The following is a 17,985-nucleotide window of genomic DNA, read 5'->3' as shown; positions in this document are numbered from 1 at the left end:
ACAATCGACCCAATCAAACCGAAAAAAAAAACTATTCAACCATAACCTCTCAATACCGTTCAAAGAAGCTCCGGGGGGAAAATGCTAATACGCCGCTTCTTGCTTCTTACCAAACAAAATCACTTCGCGACCCCAAATTTCGCACTTTCAATGGGCAATTTCGCTCGCCCCCCTTTCTCTAGGCCCCGCCCCCTTGTCTACCCTGTACGGGGCACGAAAACGCGCGGCAGTGACGTACGCCGACCGAGTCGAAATGGACGCGCCCGAGGACCGTTACTTCGGCAACCAGACGCCGGAACGTTCGGAAACTAATAGTCCGCGCTCACAAATGAGTAGCCCGAATTCGACGTCTTCGATCAATGTGACCGACCAGTCTATATCGTTAACACAGCACCAGCAAAACTTAGAGACACTGAATCGCATGGGCATGTTCTTTCATGCCCAACAAATGCACCTCAACCAGAGTTTTGACGCGGTAAAGTCGAGATTGGGTTTGACGCAAGTGCCTACAAGTGTTAATCAGGGACCGAGGCATACGATAGATGCGATATTGGGACTGAACGGTGGACGCCAAGTTAGTAGAGTGCAGAGTGATTTCGAACAGAGAAGAGATGACAGGGAGTGCGAAACTGTGCCCGTTTCGCCGGGTGCTGTGGAGAGCGCTGGTAAGTTGCAAGAGATCATCCAATTAAAAAGATAACTAGTGGAAGAAGTATAAGAGAATATTTAGTCTAAGAATAAAATAGTATCTGTATCAAGTAGAGACATGATGATGTTATATTACTTACGTTACTTTCTGGTTTAGTTAATAATACTAAAATTGATAACGATACTAGTAAGATGATATAAAAATATGAACAACTACATTAAATTGCATTAAATTAAAATAAAATATATGAAAACAAAAAAAAATTAGAATTTAATTACATTGATGAAATTTAAATTGAAGTATTTAATTATTGAAATCTTTATGAGAATTTAAGGATCGACGCCCTCCTCGCTTCAAATTGCTGCGCCCGACAGGGTCTACAATGTACTGTATCAATTATTAACATCTTTTATAATATTATTGTAGAATGCAATAAATAAATCGAATTGAATTGAATATTTAAAAAACAATGATATTTAACAACATCAACTATGCGTCCAATAACTTCTTCCGAAACCAATTACTGAAATATGTAATATACATATCAATAAACAATTGAATTAATTTAAAGAAGAAATACTAAAATTTATTAGGTAAGAAAGGAATTAAATATATAATTCATATTCTCCCCCATAAGAAGGGATTCTGCCAGTAGTTGCTACGCTTGGTAGGCGGGTTCGTAACCGCAGACAAGCTTTAGTGATATTTTAAGAGGGACGCTGCATCTCTCGGCCCTTAAGTTCCTTTAGTCGCCTCCTACGACACCTACGGGAAACGAAGGAAATATATGATAGTATAATAATCGAATTAGACACATATATCCGCGATCTATAGTTACTTCAGTTATTTAAAGCAGGATTTATAATTTTCCTAAATTTAACTATAAATTTTCATAGACAAAAATAATGAATAAAATGGAATGATTATAAAAATTTTGAAATTTACAAATGAGAATGATAAAGACAGAGGCCCAGATTTAAATAGCTTTTTATATCGGTCTATCAAATTTCATAACTGAACTTATTTATTTATGATACTTGAAACGGTAAATAAATTAAGAGCCTATTTAATGGAAATTAGTAACCATCTACACTAATATTATAAAGAGGGAAGATTTTTATTTTTGTGCGTAGGTATATATGTTTGTAATGAATAAACTCAAAAACTACTTTGCCGATTTCAAGAAATCTTTCACCATTAGAAAGCTACATTCACCCTGAGTAACATAGGTTATATTTATTGCTAGAAAAGATTAGGAATCCTTACTAAAACTTTAGTAACGTAACTCAAGGTGTAAAAAAATTGCTATAAAATATCTTTTATCGCGTGCGCTGCGGAAACTATTGGTGATAGAACATAACATACATTAGCAAGTAAAAAAACAAGTAACATTTCAAGAGATATACTTATATATATATACTTAACTGTTTTTTTTTTTTCGATTCATACTGACATAATACATGACGAATAATTGCTACCTGGGAAGTGTTTTGAATTGTTGGGAAGTGTTGTGATTGCCAACGAACTAAAACATTAAACATAGAAAACATTGCTTATATCTTGATATTTTCCAACAATCCTTGCAATGTTACATTAAGGCTGCCAATTTGTTACTTTAAATTTATAGCCGTCATTCTTTTAACGTATATAATATCGAATGTTATGCAGAGCAGTTGTTGGAGTGCAAATTTAATGCTGTTTTATGTAATATTTATTTTATAAATGTATTAATTTGTAATCTGTTGCCTTGCTATAAATAAATAAATAAATCTAACATTGATATCTTTGTACGTACATCAAATTTTGCTTCGGAATTTTTTAAATACATTTCTGTCAAAATTTTCTGTAATAGTTTAATAGGAATATTATTGCATAAAAAACATTTCAATTCGCTAAGCACTATTGAAATTATTAGACAGATACAGTTTTTTTTAATGGGTGATAATGAAATGGTAACCCCTCCTGCGCTATCGGTTGATGTTGGTAAGGCACCAATAAGAGACGATACGTGAGGATGAAAGCAGGTCAGATAGCTCATCGTGATGAAATTCACAAGAATTAACCACGACGATTTCCAGGAGTAACCGCGTGGAGGTCGACCTGATAGGGTATATTGCTAGCGATAGAAATGTTATGCACATTTTTATTCCTAATAATCCCTTCCGACAGATACATTTAAAAATGTTATTTTTTTTTAATCGGCATATAATTAGGATATTGCCATACTTATGTATTTATTTATAATATTTATTTACTCATTAGTTACATGCATGTGTACATGGCAGACTTAATGCTAAAAGCATTCTCTCCCAATCAACCATAGGCAAGTGTCAGAATACTCGAATGCGGTACTAGTAATAATTGATATACCTACATACACATACATACATACATATCTGTCACGACTGTCTCCCAATAGGGTAGGCAGAAACAATGGAACGTCAAATACTTTGATTCAAACAAGCCTCTTTCGCTTCCTCCACATTCATCAATCTTTTCATACACGCTCGCCGGTTACGGGTACTTTTAATTTGGCCCGTCTTCAGCACATGTTCTACATACACACTAAAATTATTAATATAATATATAAATAAATAAATAAATAAATAAATAAATATAAATAACAAATATACTTACACATATATAAAATATACTATATTATACACGAAGATAAGAAAAATAAATAGTACTTACTGCTCGGAAAAAAAAAAGTGAACATAAACGTTTTTTCTGAAAGTAGGTTAAAATTAATAAATACTTCGTAATGAATGAAAAAAAGGAAGCTTTATTGTCAACCAACTCTACTGAATGCTTTTAAAAATTGTCACTGCGCTAACGGGATACGCTGGCGGAGCACCAGTGAAGGGTGATAGATGAGAACGAAAACAGGCCAGTTAGCCCATCATGATAAATTCATAAGGAATTAACTATGATAGGTTCCAGGGAGAACCGCGAGGAGGTCGACCTGGTTGGGTATATTGCTAGCAATGGGATTCTCAGTCTCCATTAATAACAATCCCTTTTCCCCCTATACCTATACGAGTTAGCACGGATCAGACGGGCCCCGTGTAGAGGCGGTACGGATATTGCGCCGCCCGGTGTAGCCGCCACCGGGTCTCGCGCCGACGGATATCCGACGCGACGCACACTACTACGGACTCTTATTTGAATGTCTGGTTGTATGTTTTCTAATATAATAAAGCCAATTCTGAGGTACTATTCGCCTAAATCTTTGAAATAATTTTTTTTTATTTCATATTACAGAGAAATCTTTACCCTAAGGACCAATATGAATTAAATTTCTAATAAAATCAAAATTTTTTATAAATTTAGTTTAAGATGGTCTATAATACAGTAATTTTGGGAAACTATCAAATTAAACCCATAGATTAAGAGATAACTTTAGAGAAATGGTGCCTCAGTCTCGGTTCAATTGTCGGTATAATTTAAATATGTATTATGTATGTATTTTAAAATATTAAAGAAGATTCTAAGTACCATCACCAAATTTATGTCTAAGTATATATATATTTTTATACAACTTAGAATGGCAAACAAGCTGACGGCCCACCTGATGGAAAGTGGTAACCGTCGCCTATAAACATGAGCAGTACCATGGACGTAACAGAGTATACTGTTTCGCCCATGATACCCCCCATGCGTTGCCATTCCTGAGGACTCAGGTGTTATTCCTCTGTACCCCGTAAATTCACGCAATTCATTCACAACAGATGATAAAGGAATGGGAATAAAAATTCAGGTCAGTTAGCCCATCGTGATAAATACATCTGGAATTTAGTACGATGGTTTCCAGGGGGCGACAACCTGGAAATCGACCTGACAGGGTATATTGCTAGCAATGGGACCGGTAGTCCATCCCAAAGAGGGTTGATGTCAGGCAGGTGGCCGGTCATATAGGCGACGGTTACCATTTTCCATCGGGTGGACCGTCAGCTTGTTTGTCATTCTAAGTTGTATAAAAAAATCTATTAAAAAAAACCCTCTTTGGGATCGAGTTTAAAAAATAAATATAATAATAAGGAATTGATACTGGTATATCAAATAGAAATAAGAAATGGTACTTTGAGTTAGACCCAATATTATTATAAAAATCTATATTAAGTACCTAACATATGATTTATTGAAAATAAAACGTTAAATTCAAGTTATTTTTCTCCACATTAACTTGTTTACAAGGCCTTTTAAATCATTGTCTATTACTTATACTGCTGGGTTCGGAAAGTTGATATCTACTGAGAAGAATCCGCGAGAAATACAAAAATTTAAGCTCTTATAAATAAATTTACACTATTAACAGAGCATTGTGTGTATTTATTTAAATATACTATATCTAAAATACCATGGTCATTAAAAGCCCGTGCATGATCGACTAACACCATGCACGTTTGTCATTTAAATAATCGTTTAGAGTGTAATAGGTATTGTTTAATAAGTGTTTCTTAATAACAGTTTTTACATTTAGGAAACAATTAGATGAATCGAAATCACCATTATTTTTATGTTACTATGCTGGTAAACAAGCATACGGCCTGTGTTTTGGTAAACGGGGTTACCGTAGCCCATGGACGCCTTTAATACCAAGGATAACCCTTAAGAAACCTTAATATGCCCTTTTCAATCGAATTAAAAAAAAGTTTAAAAAAAGGTTCGAAATTCGGTTGTGCTTTTTTATGTTTGTTATCTCTAACTCCGCCAGTTCTAAACCGATCTGGAAAATTCTTTGTTATCTAAAAGGAAATACATACAAATTGGTCGCATGCAAATTTTATAAAAATTCATTCAGTAGTTTAGTTTTTAAATGAAAATACTAGTTTTGTCACAATTGAAGTATTTTTTCTGTGGGACATAATCTTTAACCATTAAAACTCCCATGCTATATAGTCTTCTAGAGAAAACCTCTGTAGGAGAATCATTTCAGAACCTGAGTGTTTACGGCAAGAAGCTCCTTTAAAACCGCACTGTGCATGACCGTTCTGCTTCTAGGATATGAGGATAGATTCCCTGTAAATTTTGGATAAATCCTTACTATGCCTAAGTACGTTTAAATTTCCCTGCTTTTCTCCTGGAATTGTAGACATAAAAATGTCCACTCTTAAAGCGCGGATAGTAATAAATCATGCTGACTTTTTAGTTTAGAGCTTAGTGGTTACAATTGCACAAGATTTGCTAGTCTTAACATATAGACCCGTGCAGGGTTTGGAGTTATTTAAAACAAAATTTTATATTGTATCTACTTTATTATTTATTTATTTATTCATTTAAATAATTATTACATTATGACAGTAAGAACTAAACCATTTTTTTTTATTGAGTGATAATGGAATGGTAACCCTGCCCGCGCTATCGGTATACACTGGCAGGGCACCAGTGAGGGATGATTGGTGAGGATGAAAAGGCAAGTCAGTTAGCGCATCGTGACAATTTCAACGACAAATTAGTCAAGATGGTTTCCATGGGGAACCGCGTGGAGGTCTTTTTTTTATTTATACACCTTAGAATGGCAAACAAGCTGACGGCCCACCTGATGGAAAGTAGTAAGCGTCGCCTATAGACATGAGCAGTACCATGGACATAACAGAGTATACTGTTTCACCCATGATACCCCCTATGCGTTGCCATTCCTGAGGACTCAGGTGTTACTCCTCCGTATCCAGTAAATTCACGCCATATCCCACCCTTCAAACCGAAACAGCCATGCAAACACAACTGCTTCACGGTTGAAACACGAATGGGACAGAGGTACCCAAGCAATCGACTTTTGTACAAAGTCTCCCTCTGGTAAGATCTGATGTTGATAATATACCCTTTATTGATAGCAATGGGGAATAACCTCCCCATTACTAACAATCCCTTCCCTCCACCAAATCAATGTTATAACCCTAGTGTGCTTACATACAAAATTATATTAATGCTATTTAAACCGATTCCAGATATTTCTGAGCCGCTTCTATTGTCTTTGGCAATCTAATATCTATTGTTTTGATATGTCTGACTAGGACATGTAATTTTAAAATATTGTATTTTTTTTTTTTGTATATTCTATATCTATTTTTATTATTACTAGATCAAAGTTTATGTTAAGGGTAGTAAGGGGTAAGTTTACAGAGGTATACTTATAAAGAGATTGACACCAAATCTTCTCTCTCTCACGCTAGACTACTTTTTTGTAAGGAGATTCTTTATATTCTGCCTTTAACGTCCTCTTAGGGTGATTTTGCCAGTAGGTGCCACGCTTGGCAGGCGGATTGGCAACCGTAGTTAGGCTCTGGGGATGTTTTAAGAGGGATGCTACTGCTCATCCGTGTAAGGAGATTATTTAACTAAAATTTTTAAGATTTTCATACGATTTTTTTTATTTTCATAAAAATCATATACAGATCATTACAAAAATAACAAAAAAAAAAAATAATAATAAAAAAAATAATAATTTATTCAAATAGGAGCAGCCGTTCTGAAGTGATGTGGGCGCATCGCTTCAGAACGGCTGCTCCTATATACATTCTACAGTTAATTTGCTTATTATTATTTATGTATATAGATTTATTTGTCATCATGTAAATGTAATGAGTACATACAAAATATTGAATAAAAACCACATAATATAAAAACCAATTAAACCTCTTACGCTTGTGTGTGTGTGTGTGTAGCACTATGCATTTCGTTCAAAAACATAATCGAATTGATGATTTTTTGAATAATAATAATATAATATTGACGTTTTTTTTTTTTAATTCAGTTGAAAATTGTAAAATTGTAAGAGAAATATTTTATTTTTATATAAACTCAAAATTACTCAATTGATTTTGAAAATTCTTTCACCCAAAGCTTATTATTAGATATTATTATTTTTAAGGAAAATCAAGTTCCCTTAGATTGGAGCATAATATGCGCTGCTTACGAGGTACATCGTACATGGTTTTTTTTTTAATACAACTTAGAATGGCAAACAAGCTGACGGCCCACATGATGGAAAGTGGTAACCGTCGCCTATAGACATGAGCGGTGCAATGGACATAACAGAGTACACTGTTTCGCCCATGATACCCCCCATGCGTTGCCATTCCTGAGGTCTCAGATGTTATTCCTCTGTACTCTGTAAATTCACGCCATATCCCGCCCTTCAAACCGAAACACAGCCATACAAACACAGCTGCTTTACGTTTGGAACACGAATGGGACAGAGGTACCCAAGCAATCGACTTTTGTACAAAGTCTCTCTCTGGTGTAAATTTATTAATACTCAAGCTTATTAGCCAATAGAAACATTAACAGCGAGTACCATGAGGTTTTTTGAGTAGAGGTTATTATTGCGAAGTCAGGACGGATTGTTAGTACGATTTAAAAAAATCTTTTATCTAAAAAGGTACACTCATAGATTGATCCTATAGAAATTTTATCAAAATCGGTCCAGTAGTTTAGTTTTTAAATTAAAATAACTGGTTTTGCTACAATTGAAATCTTTTTTTTTTTGTTGAAAAATACAATTTTAATTATGTGGAGTTAGATACCTAGTAGGCAGTTTAATACACGGAAAAACGAGCGTACGAATCCAGGTTTGTGTCGGATAAATCCGACACGGGTGTTCTTGCCACGGTAACCTTTGTGGGATCAACTGTAGCAGTTAAAAGGTTAAGTTACTACCAAACTAGTGGATTTTCAATTCTCATATTTATTTATACTTTTTATATACATTACTCGGTATTTTATTTTAATATACAACCGATTTGCTCTGACTTTATACGGCAATACATGGAATTTATCTACTAATAAGAAAGTTCGATTAGAATTAAACGACCATAAAAATATATTTAAATGTATCTAAAATTTAGATTACATAAAATTTAGATTCTAAATATATCTTGAATTGATCGCTTTAGAGAAAATAAGTGGAGTGACAAATGGACAGCGATTGTTGCGAGTCATTTATAATGCATAATGATGTAGATAACTGTAATTTTTGTACGGGACCCTATAAATAAATTCGATTTGTACTTAGCTCTTTGTAACTTAATTTATTGCTACTCTCAACCTAATTACAGTTCAGCGGTAGCTTAAAAATGAAATTAAAAAAAAAGTGATATTAATAAACTTTAATGCAATAATACATACAACTCCGTGACCGGATACACGATCTGTCAATCTATCGATCTGGATCTATCGGTCAATTGATCGGGTAATGCATTGATCAACACTCATTGTGAAGAAGTTTCACAACAAATCAATAATGAAAAGTTATCGACGATGGAACGTATCCGGTGTTATAAATAAAATTAAATATTAATTAAAATTGAATTAAAAAACTTGTAATAAAATTAAATATTAAATAAAATTGAAGTAAGACATTTGTAATTTTATTTATTTATTTACACTTTATTGCACCAAATAAAAAGAGAAATAACAAATACAGTAAATATTAATGAGAAGTGATACAAAAGGCGGCCTTATCGCTAAGCAATCTCTTCCAGACAACCTTTGGGTAGAGGACATTGATAAAAAGACAAAGGGCTAGTGGCGCACTATTATATAAATGTAATAAAATTAAATATTAAATAAAATTAAAGTAAGAAACTTGTAATAAAATTACTGTTAATTAAAATTAAAGTAAGAAACTTGTAATAAAATTAAACATGAATTAAAACAGGAAACTCGCAATAAAATTGAATATTTGCTAAAATTAAATATAACACAAAAATTAATTAAAGTAATACATCCTTACTAACATTATAATTGTGTAAATGAGTTTATTTCTTGTATTTCAATTCGACTGAATCTTTTCTTTTCGTGCGCTGAAAAGATCTTTTTTTTGTAGGTACCTACATTTTACAAATTATTAAAACGGCAATCATGTTTTTAATAATTTGTAAATATCAAGTAAAATCATTGTTGAAATTAATACAAAAATGGGAAGTGTTCTGCGAAATTGTTCAAATTGACATCTGGTGCTGATTTTCACTATCGTACAACCCGCCACATACCTACTTAAGTTCCTTCCATGTGCATTTTATTTTTATACAACTTTGAATGGCAAACAAGTTGACGGCCCACCTGATGGAAAATGGTAACCGTCGCCTATGTGAGCAGTACCATGGACATAACAGAGTATACTGTTTCGCCCATGATACCCCCCATGCGTTGCCATTCCTGAGGACTCAGATGTTATTCCTCTGTGTGTTACGCCATATCCCACCCTTCAAACCGAAACACAGCCATGCAAACACAACTGCTTCACGGTTAAAACACGAATGGGACAGAGGTACCCAAGCAATCGACTTTTGTACAAAGTCTCCCTCCGGTGAATTTTGAGAATTATGTGTGTTAAATGCTATAGAGCTTTAAGAAGTATGTGTGGTATTACATTAAAAGTTAGAGTAAGAAATAGTGTAATTAAAGAGAAGTATGGACTGAAAGATGAAAACAAAGATTTAAAAGGGAATGTTGCGTTGGTTTGGCCATTTGGAATAGATGGATGAAGGAAGAATTACAAAAGAGATTTATCGAGCATGAAAGAATGGAAACGTCCGTAGAGGTCGCCCTAATAGGCGACATGCTGAAGAAGGACCAAATTAATAGTACACGTAATTGACGAGCTTGTATGAATAGATTAATAAATGTGGAGGAAGCGAAAGAGGTCTGGTTGAATTGGAGCGTTTGGTGTTCTATTGTTTCTGCCTACCCCAGTGAGAAACAAGCGTGATGGACATATATGTATGTATAAATACATATTTATTTACTATTTTTTTTTAAATATTAACAAAGAAGTCAAGTAGAAAGAAGAAGTAGTAACAGAAGTTTCACATTTGGACTTGCCAGTATTCATAAATTCTCATCAATCATGAAATACAGTGAGCCTAGCTGCACTGGTAATACTGGGTCGTTATCTACTCATCTCTGGTAGCTAATGGCCACGTCCAATACAACAAGCCTCCTCGTATATCTACAGGCTGTTTCACTTTCCATTAATTTAATTATTTTTTTTTTTACATTTACAATGACTTAACTTTAACCAATATTATTGATATATTAAACTATCTAAATACAATTAAATGCACATGTAAGTTTGTTTGTATTTATATTTTGTAAACAATTTTTTTTTATACCTGCAATATATTATATTTAACCATAGCTACATATTATTATATTTAAGAGGCTTTGTTTTTTTTTTACTGTCTACTATATGTCCTAACTGGACATATGCCAACAAGGCATATACTACACAAGGTCTATCTTCGGACACACTGTGCAGACTGTGCGGGGAGAAATCGGAATCCATGGAACACTTGAAGTGCAACTACGATTCGTTGGCAAGTATGCGTGTGAGTCTACTGGGAACGGCTTATCCAGAACCAGGGGACTACAGATATCTTAAACCGCGGGATATCGTCAAGGTAACGCATAGGATCTATGAAATGATGGTATAAGGTAGGGGGAAGCACAAAAGATCCGTATGGGTCGACGTGCATCGGCTTAGCTGACCCCATATGCGAAAAATGAGATAAGATACTGTCTACTATTAGTTTTAAAGTAATTTTTACTTACCTTTTACCAATATGTTATGGTATTATAGCTCTTAACTGGTTCATTAGAGCTATTATTATACCTTTAATAGGTACTAAAGCTAAAAATACTCATAACGGACGATAAAATGAACGTAATTATATAACGAACACAAGAATTAATACTGAATACTTCAAACAATCATTTTTGTTGAGGTTTTGAGAAATTGATCGATGTGTATATAACAGTCTAATATGGAGTAGGTATATTTTCTTATACAACTTAGAATGGCAAACAAGCTGACGGCCCACCTGATGGAAAGTGGTAACCGTCGCCTATAGACATAAGCAGTACCATGGACATAACAAAGTATACTGTTACGCCCATGATACTCCCCATGCGTTGCCATTTCTGAGGACTCAGATGTTATTCCTCTGTACCCTGTAAATTCACGCCATATCCCACCCTTCAAACTGAAACACAGCCATGCAAACACAATTGCTTCACGGTTAAAACACGAATGGGACGGAGGTACCCAAGCAAACGACTTTTGTACAAAGTCCTCTGGTATATTATATTTTCTATTATAAAATATTTGTATTGTGGTACTTACATTAATTGTTGTTAGAATAGAAATAAATAAATAAAAATATTGAAACTGAAAAATAGGAAATTTTCAAATAATTTAAAATTAAAAATAATATTTAAATTAAATTAACACATTTAAAATATGGGGGAGGCTTATGTCCAGCAGTGGACGGATAATGGCTGAAATGATGATTTAAAATATGAATAAAATTTGAACCAACTTGATAATATATCGGTAGAAAGACATCGTATATAACATATAGGTAACATGTATGAAAGAAATTAAGTACATACTTATACATAGAATTAGAGCAAATAAGCGAGTAGTTCTTCTTCCAAGCAAAAAATAAATCACTGCCCGAATAAATATTGATAATTATAATTATTAATATTTTAATTTAAATATATTATTGTACAAAAAATTGATACTTGGCAGGAACTTTCATTTACATAAACAGCATCACCCTGTATCGTGTCGGCCGGTAGCCGTTCGCTCTAATGCGAGCCTCGACCGATCCTCCGGTCCTCCGATTACTATCATTAATGTATTTCTTAACATATCAATATTTAATTTCTATTTTATGTCTTAACATCTTTTTATTGACTGTTCTTTGTTTTTTTTTTATGTTTACTACTGGTTATTGAAACAAACTTATGGATGACGCATTCGAAAAAATGTGTACAATTTTTTTTTAGATGCAATGTTTATTTTAAAGGAAACAAGCATGAACTTATGGTCTTATTTAAAAAATGATTTAAAAACTATCTATTTATTAAAAAAAGTACCCGTAACCGGCGAGCGTGTATGAAAAGATTGATGAATGTGGAAGAAGCGAAGGAGGTTTGTTTGAATTGAAGCATTTGGCGTTCCATTGTTTCTGCCTACCCTAATGGGAGACAGGCGTGACAGATATGTATGTATGCATGTATGTACTATCTATTTAAACAGTGTTTAACAAAACTCTGTTTAAATAATTAAACATTGTTTAGTGGATGTAATAATAGTTACTATATGTAATTTTAGATTATTATAATGAAGTTCATTATTTGAAACATACATACATACATATATATATATATATATATATATATATATATATATATATATATATATATATATATATATATATATATATATATATATATATATATATATATATATATATATATATATATATATATATATATATATATATATATGTCACGCCCGTCTCCCATTAGGGTAAGCAGAAACATATATGAAACATATTTTACCTTATTATTATTATTATTATAAATGCGACAGTTTATAACACTTGAATGTTAGTCTTTATGTTCTAATTATGTTTGACAAAAAGGAAAAAACGATTCCAATTGACATTACAATATGATATAATTAACAATCGACAAAACCAGTTATTTTAATCTTTAAATTAAACTACTAAACCTAATTTGATACAATTTTTATGGAAATAATCTGTAAGTATATCCTTTCAGATAAAAAAAATCGAAATCGGTTCAGAACTTATGGAGTTATGAGGTAACAAACATAAAAAAAGAAAATACAACCAAATTGCCCATCTTTTTCAAAACATCTGAAAATGGACAATTTAAAAGAATATGTCGAAAATCGACAAAAACACTTTATTACCCATTATTCTTTTTCGCGAATAACATTCAGTTACTCTGGTAGAATACTGCAGTAAGAGAATGCTTAAGAATAGTTTAAATTTAAATGGGCAGATATGAACAGTACTATGAATGCCATAGAATATATTGTGCCGCCTTTTATATTTTGTGAGGTTAAGCAACGTTGAGTGTGATTCGTTTTCTGTCTTTCAGCAAAAATATTCACCATTTGACAAAATTTCATAGTACTTCTTTAAAAACTAGAACACAAATTTAACCGACTACTTCATTAACAATGAAATATAAATTACACCACAATCTAATACCGAAAATAGTCAACGAAACTGTCGTGTAAGCATTCAAACTCGCTCACGTGAAGTAGAAATCTGATTATTAAATAAAACATTACAAAATGAGGCCGGACCAACTTGGAGGTCGTTATAATTTGTGTGAAATTATTAATTAGCTAATCGAGTTACTGAGTTATCGCGGGATCTCTAGCGGACTCTAGCGTGCCGCACAAAGCGCAGGGTGAAAGTTGTAAACAAAATGTGTGGCCAGCTTTGACTGCGTGCAATTCGAAAATTAAACATTTAGTATTGTTCTACATATAAATAAAATGTATGGCTGTTACGCATTATTGGAAGATGAAATAAAATTAAAATACTTTTACTAACATATTAAAATAACGTATTAAGTTTCCACTACTGTTTACGGGTCTCTACAATAAGAGAAATCTCCATCCATTTCTACACAGTAAGCCAGTGTGTTGTGGAGCTGGTTTAACTCTTAATCGCCTGATGTTTCTGCCAACAAATCAGCATGTAACCGAAAAACAAAATAAATATTTTGGCTATAATTACAAAGTTATCTAGAGGACTTGATAAAAGAATTTGTTTGAGTTACCTCAGTTACTGAGTTATTGCGTAATTTTTGAAGGAGTAAACATACCGCACAGAGTCCAAAGTGAAAGACTGAACAAAATCTGCATGCAAATCGTAATTGAATATGTTGTCTATGTTCTGAATATTTACACTGTCACTACTACGTAAAAATAATCAACTGAAGTTACTTAATTATATTTACTGAGTTACTGAGTTATCGTGAGATTTTAAGTGTTATTCTTTTAGTTATTTCTTACGATATCTTGTTAATGAAAAGAAATTTTGACAGACTGTATTCTTAATCCGCCCACATATACAGATTGTTATGTGTGAAATTATTAATTATCTAATCGAGTTACTGAGTTATTGCGAGATCTTTAGCTGAGTTTAGCGTACCAAACAAAGTATAAGATGAAAGTTATAAATAAAATTCGTTACGGTCATATGATATGTCAGTAGATTTCCTTTCGATCGAGAATGTTAACAGATGTACATATTTCGAAATCGATGTGGCAGTCATAACTTTGATAAAATCTTATAAGATTCCATTTTCCTCATACGATTGCGACAATTTTCGACTTTATATACCATAAGTAAACTATAAATCGTGTCTGTCAGTTTATTTACCAGATAGCATGAGGGATAGCATCTTAGTCTCTAATATACGTTATTAGTTTGTAATTTTAGCGTATAGGCTTCAAAATGACTGTTAAAGATTGACGTCATTTTGTAAGTTGAGGACGTTATCAGTAAAATAAATCAGTAGAATCGCAAAATTAAATAAAGGACGTTATTATGTAGGCGCATCATAAGACTATAGTGATATTAATTTCAATTTGAGTAAATAAGTAGGTATATAATTTTTAAGTTGTAGACAGCATCAATAATGAATATAAAGATAAAGAATATCTAAAAAATGACGTTATTTTAGAGTCATTCTTTCGTCCATTTTTTACTCATTCGTTCAGTGTTGAAATGGAAAGCAATTTATCTCTATAGGTACACCATAGAAGCCGTTAATAGTCATCGAATCATCATCCACCGCGGTCAACATGCAGGGGACGTAATCGAATACTCGCCAGTAATAGCGATTGCGAATCGATTGTAAGCCACACAATCGAGTTGCCCACATCGAGCGGTCGTAATGAAGTTTTCGATTATTTCCAATTTCCATGGTCTGTTTGTACTATAGTGTTACGTGTAATTCTTTTCTGTTTGAGTTTATTAAAATATTAATAGGAAAACTGCGATGCGTGATTGAATTGCAGTGTATTTATTTATTTATCCTTTATTGACCACATCACAAAAAATGTTTGATAAAACAATTGACTGGATACCATATAACATTCTCTCCTAGTCAACCTCTGAATTTGTATTCTATATTATTTAAAACTAGCCCTTACACGCGTCTTTGTTCGACTGACAAGCAACTATTATTTGATCTGAATAAAAACATTCTTCTTCTTCTCCATTCCACGTAACAAGTGTTAAAGAAAGTGGCTGTATTAAATAGTAATTATGTAAGGACACGTGGAAACGAAAGTAGAATTATGAGACCTAGACTAGATCAGAGTTCTAGGTCCCGTTAAAGAAGTTTTAGGTCATAAAATGAAACGGACTCACCTTAATTGCAGACCTAGCATAAGTGGTACACGTCCAGGATGCACCAGGCTTTAGGAAGCCATGCCGCGTGGATCTCACAATGACGCCGATCTATTTTGGTCCACTCGAAATATATATATATATATATATATATATATATATATATATATATATATATATATAAGCCAAGCAATCGCGATAAACTTACGTGGTAGCCGTTAGACTGAGGCCGACCATTTTGTCTGTTCATCTTAAGTCAAGGGAATCGGTAGAATATAACTGGATTGGAGGGTATTACAAAATTTATAGGGATGTAACTTTCTTAAATACAAATGTATGCCAAATTTTGCAAAAAATGGTTGAGTTATAAAAGCGCTGAGAGCTAAGCAACCTCACTTACATATGTATAATATTACTAGTTTTTGACAAATACTATGTATGCATTGATTTCAAATCCAATTAAATAGACCGATTCGATATTGGTAATAAACATTGTGGTTCGTTTGATGATAAATCATTGCCGTAGATTATGGGATGTCTTCAAAGTCAGCGGTAATATATAAGCTCTACCATAAGAAATCTCCTACCCCCATTTACGCTCTATATAAGATATACATGAAACAGAAGGTATCCTACCTTGAAATTAAATAGTGTTACTGTATGGAAGACAAATAAATACCACTGGACAGCGCCATCTAGTCGCAAATTAATAAGAACTTATATTATGTGTGCTAAATATCTGATATATTATGAAGCTGATAGACTATAGATAAAATTTATTAAGGTACTATTAGTATTAATTCATAGCCCGTGTGGTCCCGGCATAGAATAGACAACCCCTTCCTTTCCTGTGGATCTCGTAAGAGGGGACTAAAGGAACCTAATGGTAGTGGGATGAGCAGCAGCGTCCCTCTGAAAACACTTTTAAAAGCCTACCTGGTTGCCAACCCGCTTGCCAATCGTGGCAACTACTTGTAAAATTCTACTTATGGGGAAGGATAGAATTCTCATATATTCAGCAGTGGAGGTAACGGCTGAAATGGTGTCGATGAATATTATTTCCTGCGTTTTATTTTAAATAAATACCCAATGATTATGTAGACACCCGCCTACACTTCGCATAATTATATTTTCATCTAAATATCACGGTACATTCTAACTGAAATCAATTTACAATCTCAATTAATACCAGACAATGAAATTATGATTAACATATCGAGTCATTAAACTGTCAAAGTGAACGTATTAATCGATGCGCCGGCACCGGCAAAAACAAAATCGACTTAATCACTACCAATTAATAATCGAAATCCGTCGAATGTGGCCGACAGGAACCTTAACAACAAAGCCACCATTTTGAAAATTCATTAATGCCGCGAAGAGCTTTAATACGCACCAACACACCAAATCTGACACGTGATTAGGGTTGCCACATGGAAAAAACAACAAGACAAGCCATTATGGACGATAATGCTCGCGAGTGTTGCTAGATTATCGATAATTATTACAAAAAATAAGCGCTGCCTGTAGATCGTATCGTGATAAGTGTAAAACGTCTTAATGCGTTGCCCATAATATTTTTATTTGTTTTGTATGCCAGCTTGTAATCTGTTTCTGTGATCTATAATGTTGTCTCTGTCGTTTTTGAAAGCAACACGTACGCGTGAGAGGGACAGAGGTAATGTTATTAGTCTGTTTTGACTTATGAACGCTCAATCCTCCGTGACATGAGTTGTACAATGAAGGGACGTTTTGTCACTTTGTGTATCGACGTTTGATTTCTTAATCGTCTCATCGAATGACATTGACATCTCGATTAAATAATTCTTTGTTTGTAATTTGTTTCTTGATACAATGTTGTGATTGTGGCTCTTCTCAGAAAGAGATTGATTATACTGTAGTGATCTGAAGCTGCCTTTTAATTTTTTTAGAGAATGTATTATCTGTATTTTTTTAAAACAATTGCATAATAAAGTTTTCGGCGTTTTTGAATGATTATTTACAAATTGTTTTTAATATGAACTAAAGTTATATATAAAGCATGATCGACATGAATCAACCTCATGAGTCAACATCATGTGGTCCCGGCATAGAATGGGCCTCTTCTTCCTTTCCAGCAGGTGTCGTAAGAGGCGACTA

At 33.3% G+C, this 17,985-nt stretch overlaps 1 protein-coding gene across 1 annotated transcript in view; it reads left to right on the top strand.

The window, feature by feature from the left end:
• Positions 1 to 243: 243 nt before the first annotated feature.
• LOC116413243 (retinal homeobox protein Rx1-like) overlaps positions 244 to 17,985 on the top strand; it is a 69,357-nt gene continuing 51,615 nt past the window's right edge. Inside the window, exon 1 of the mRNA XM_031911173.2 lies at positions 244 to 665. Within this exon, the coding sequence (XP_031767033.2) occupies positions 254 to 665 (412 nt within the window). The 5' untranslated portion in view covers positions 244 to 253. The remainder of the gene's footprint in view (positions 666 to 17,985) is intronic.

Source organism: Galleria mellonella, unplaced genomic scaffold (genome assembly GCF_026898425.1).
Source record: "Galleria mellonella isolate WM207_F2 unplaced genomic scaffold, CSIRO_AGI_GalMel_v1 utg87, whole genome shotgun sequence".
Classification (NCBI taxonomy): domain Eukaryota; kingdom Metazoa; phylum Arthropoda; class Insecta; order Lepidoptera; family Pyralidae; genus Galleria; species Galleria mellonella.
This window is presented reverse-complemented; position numbering and strand designations above follow the sequence as displayed.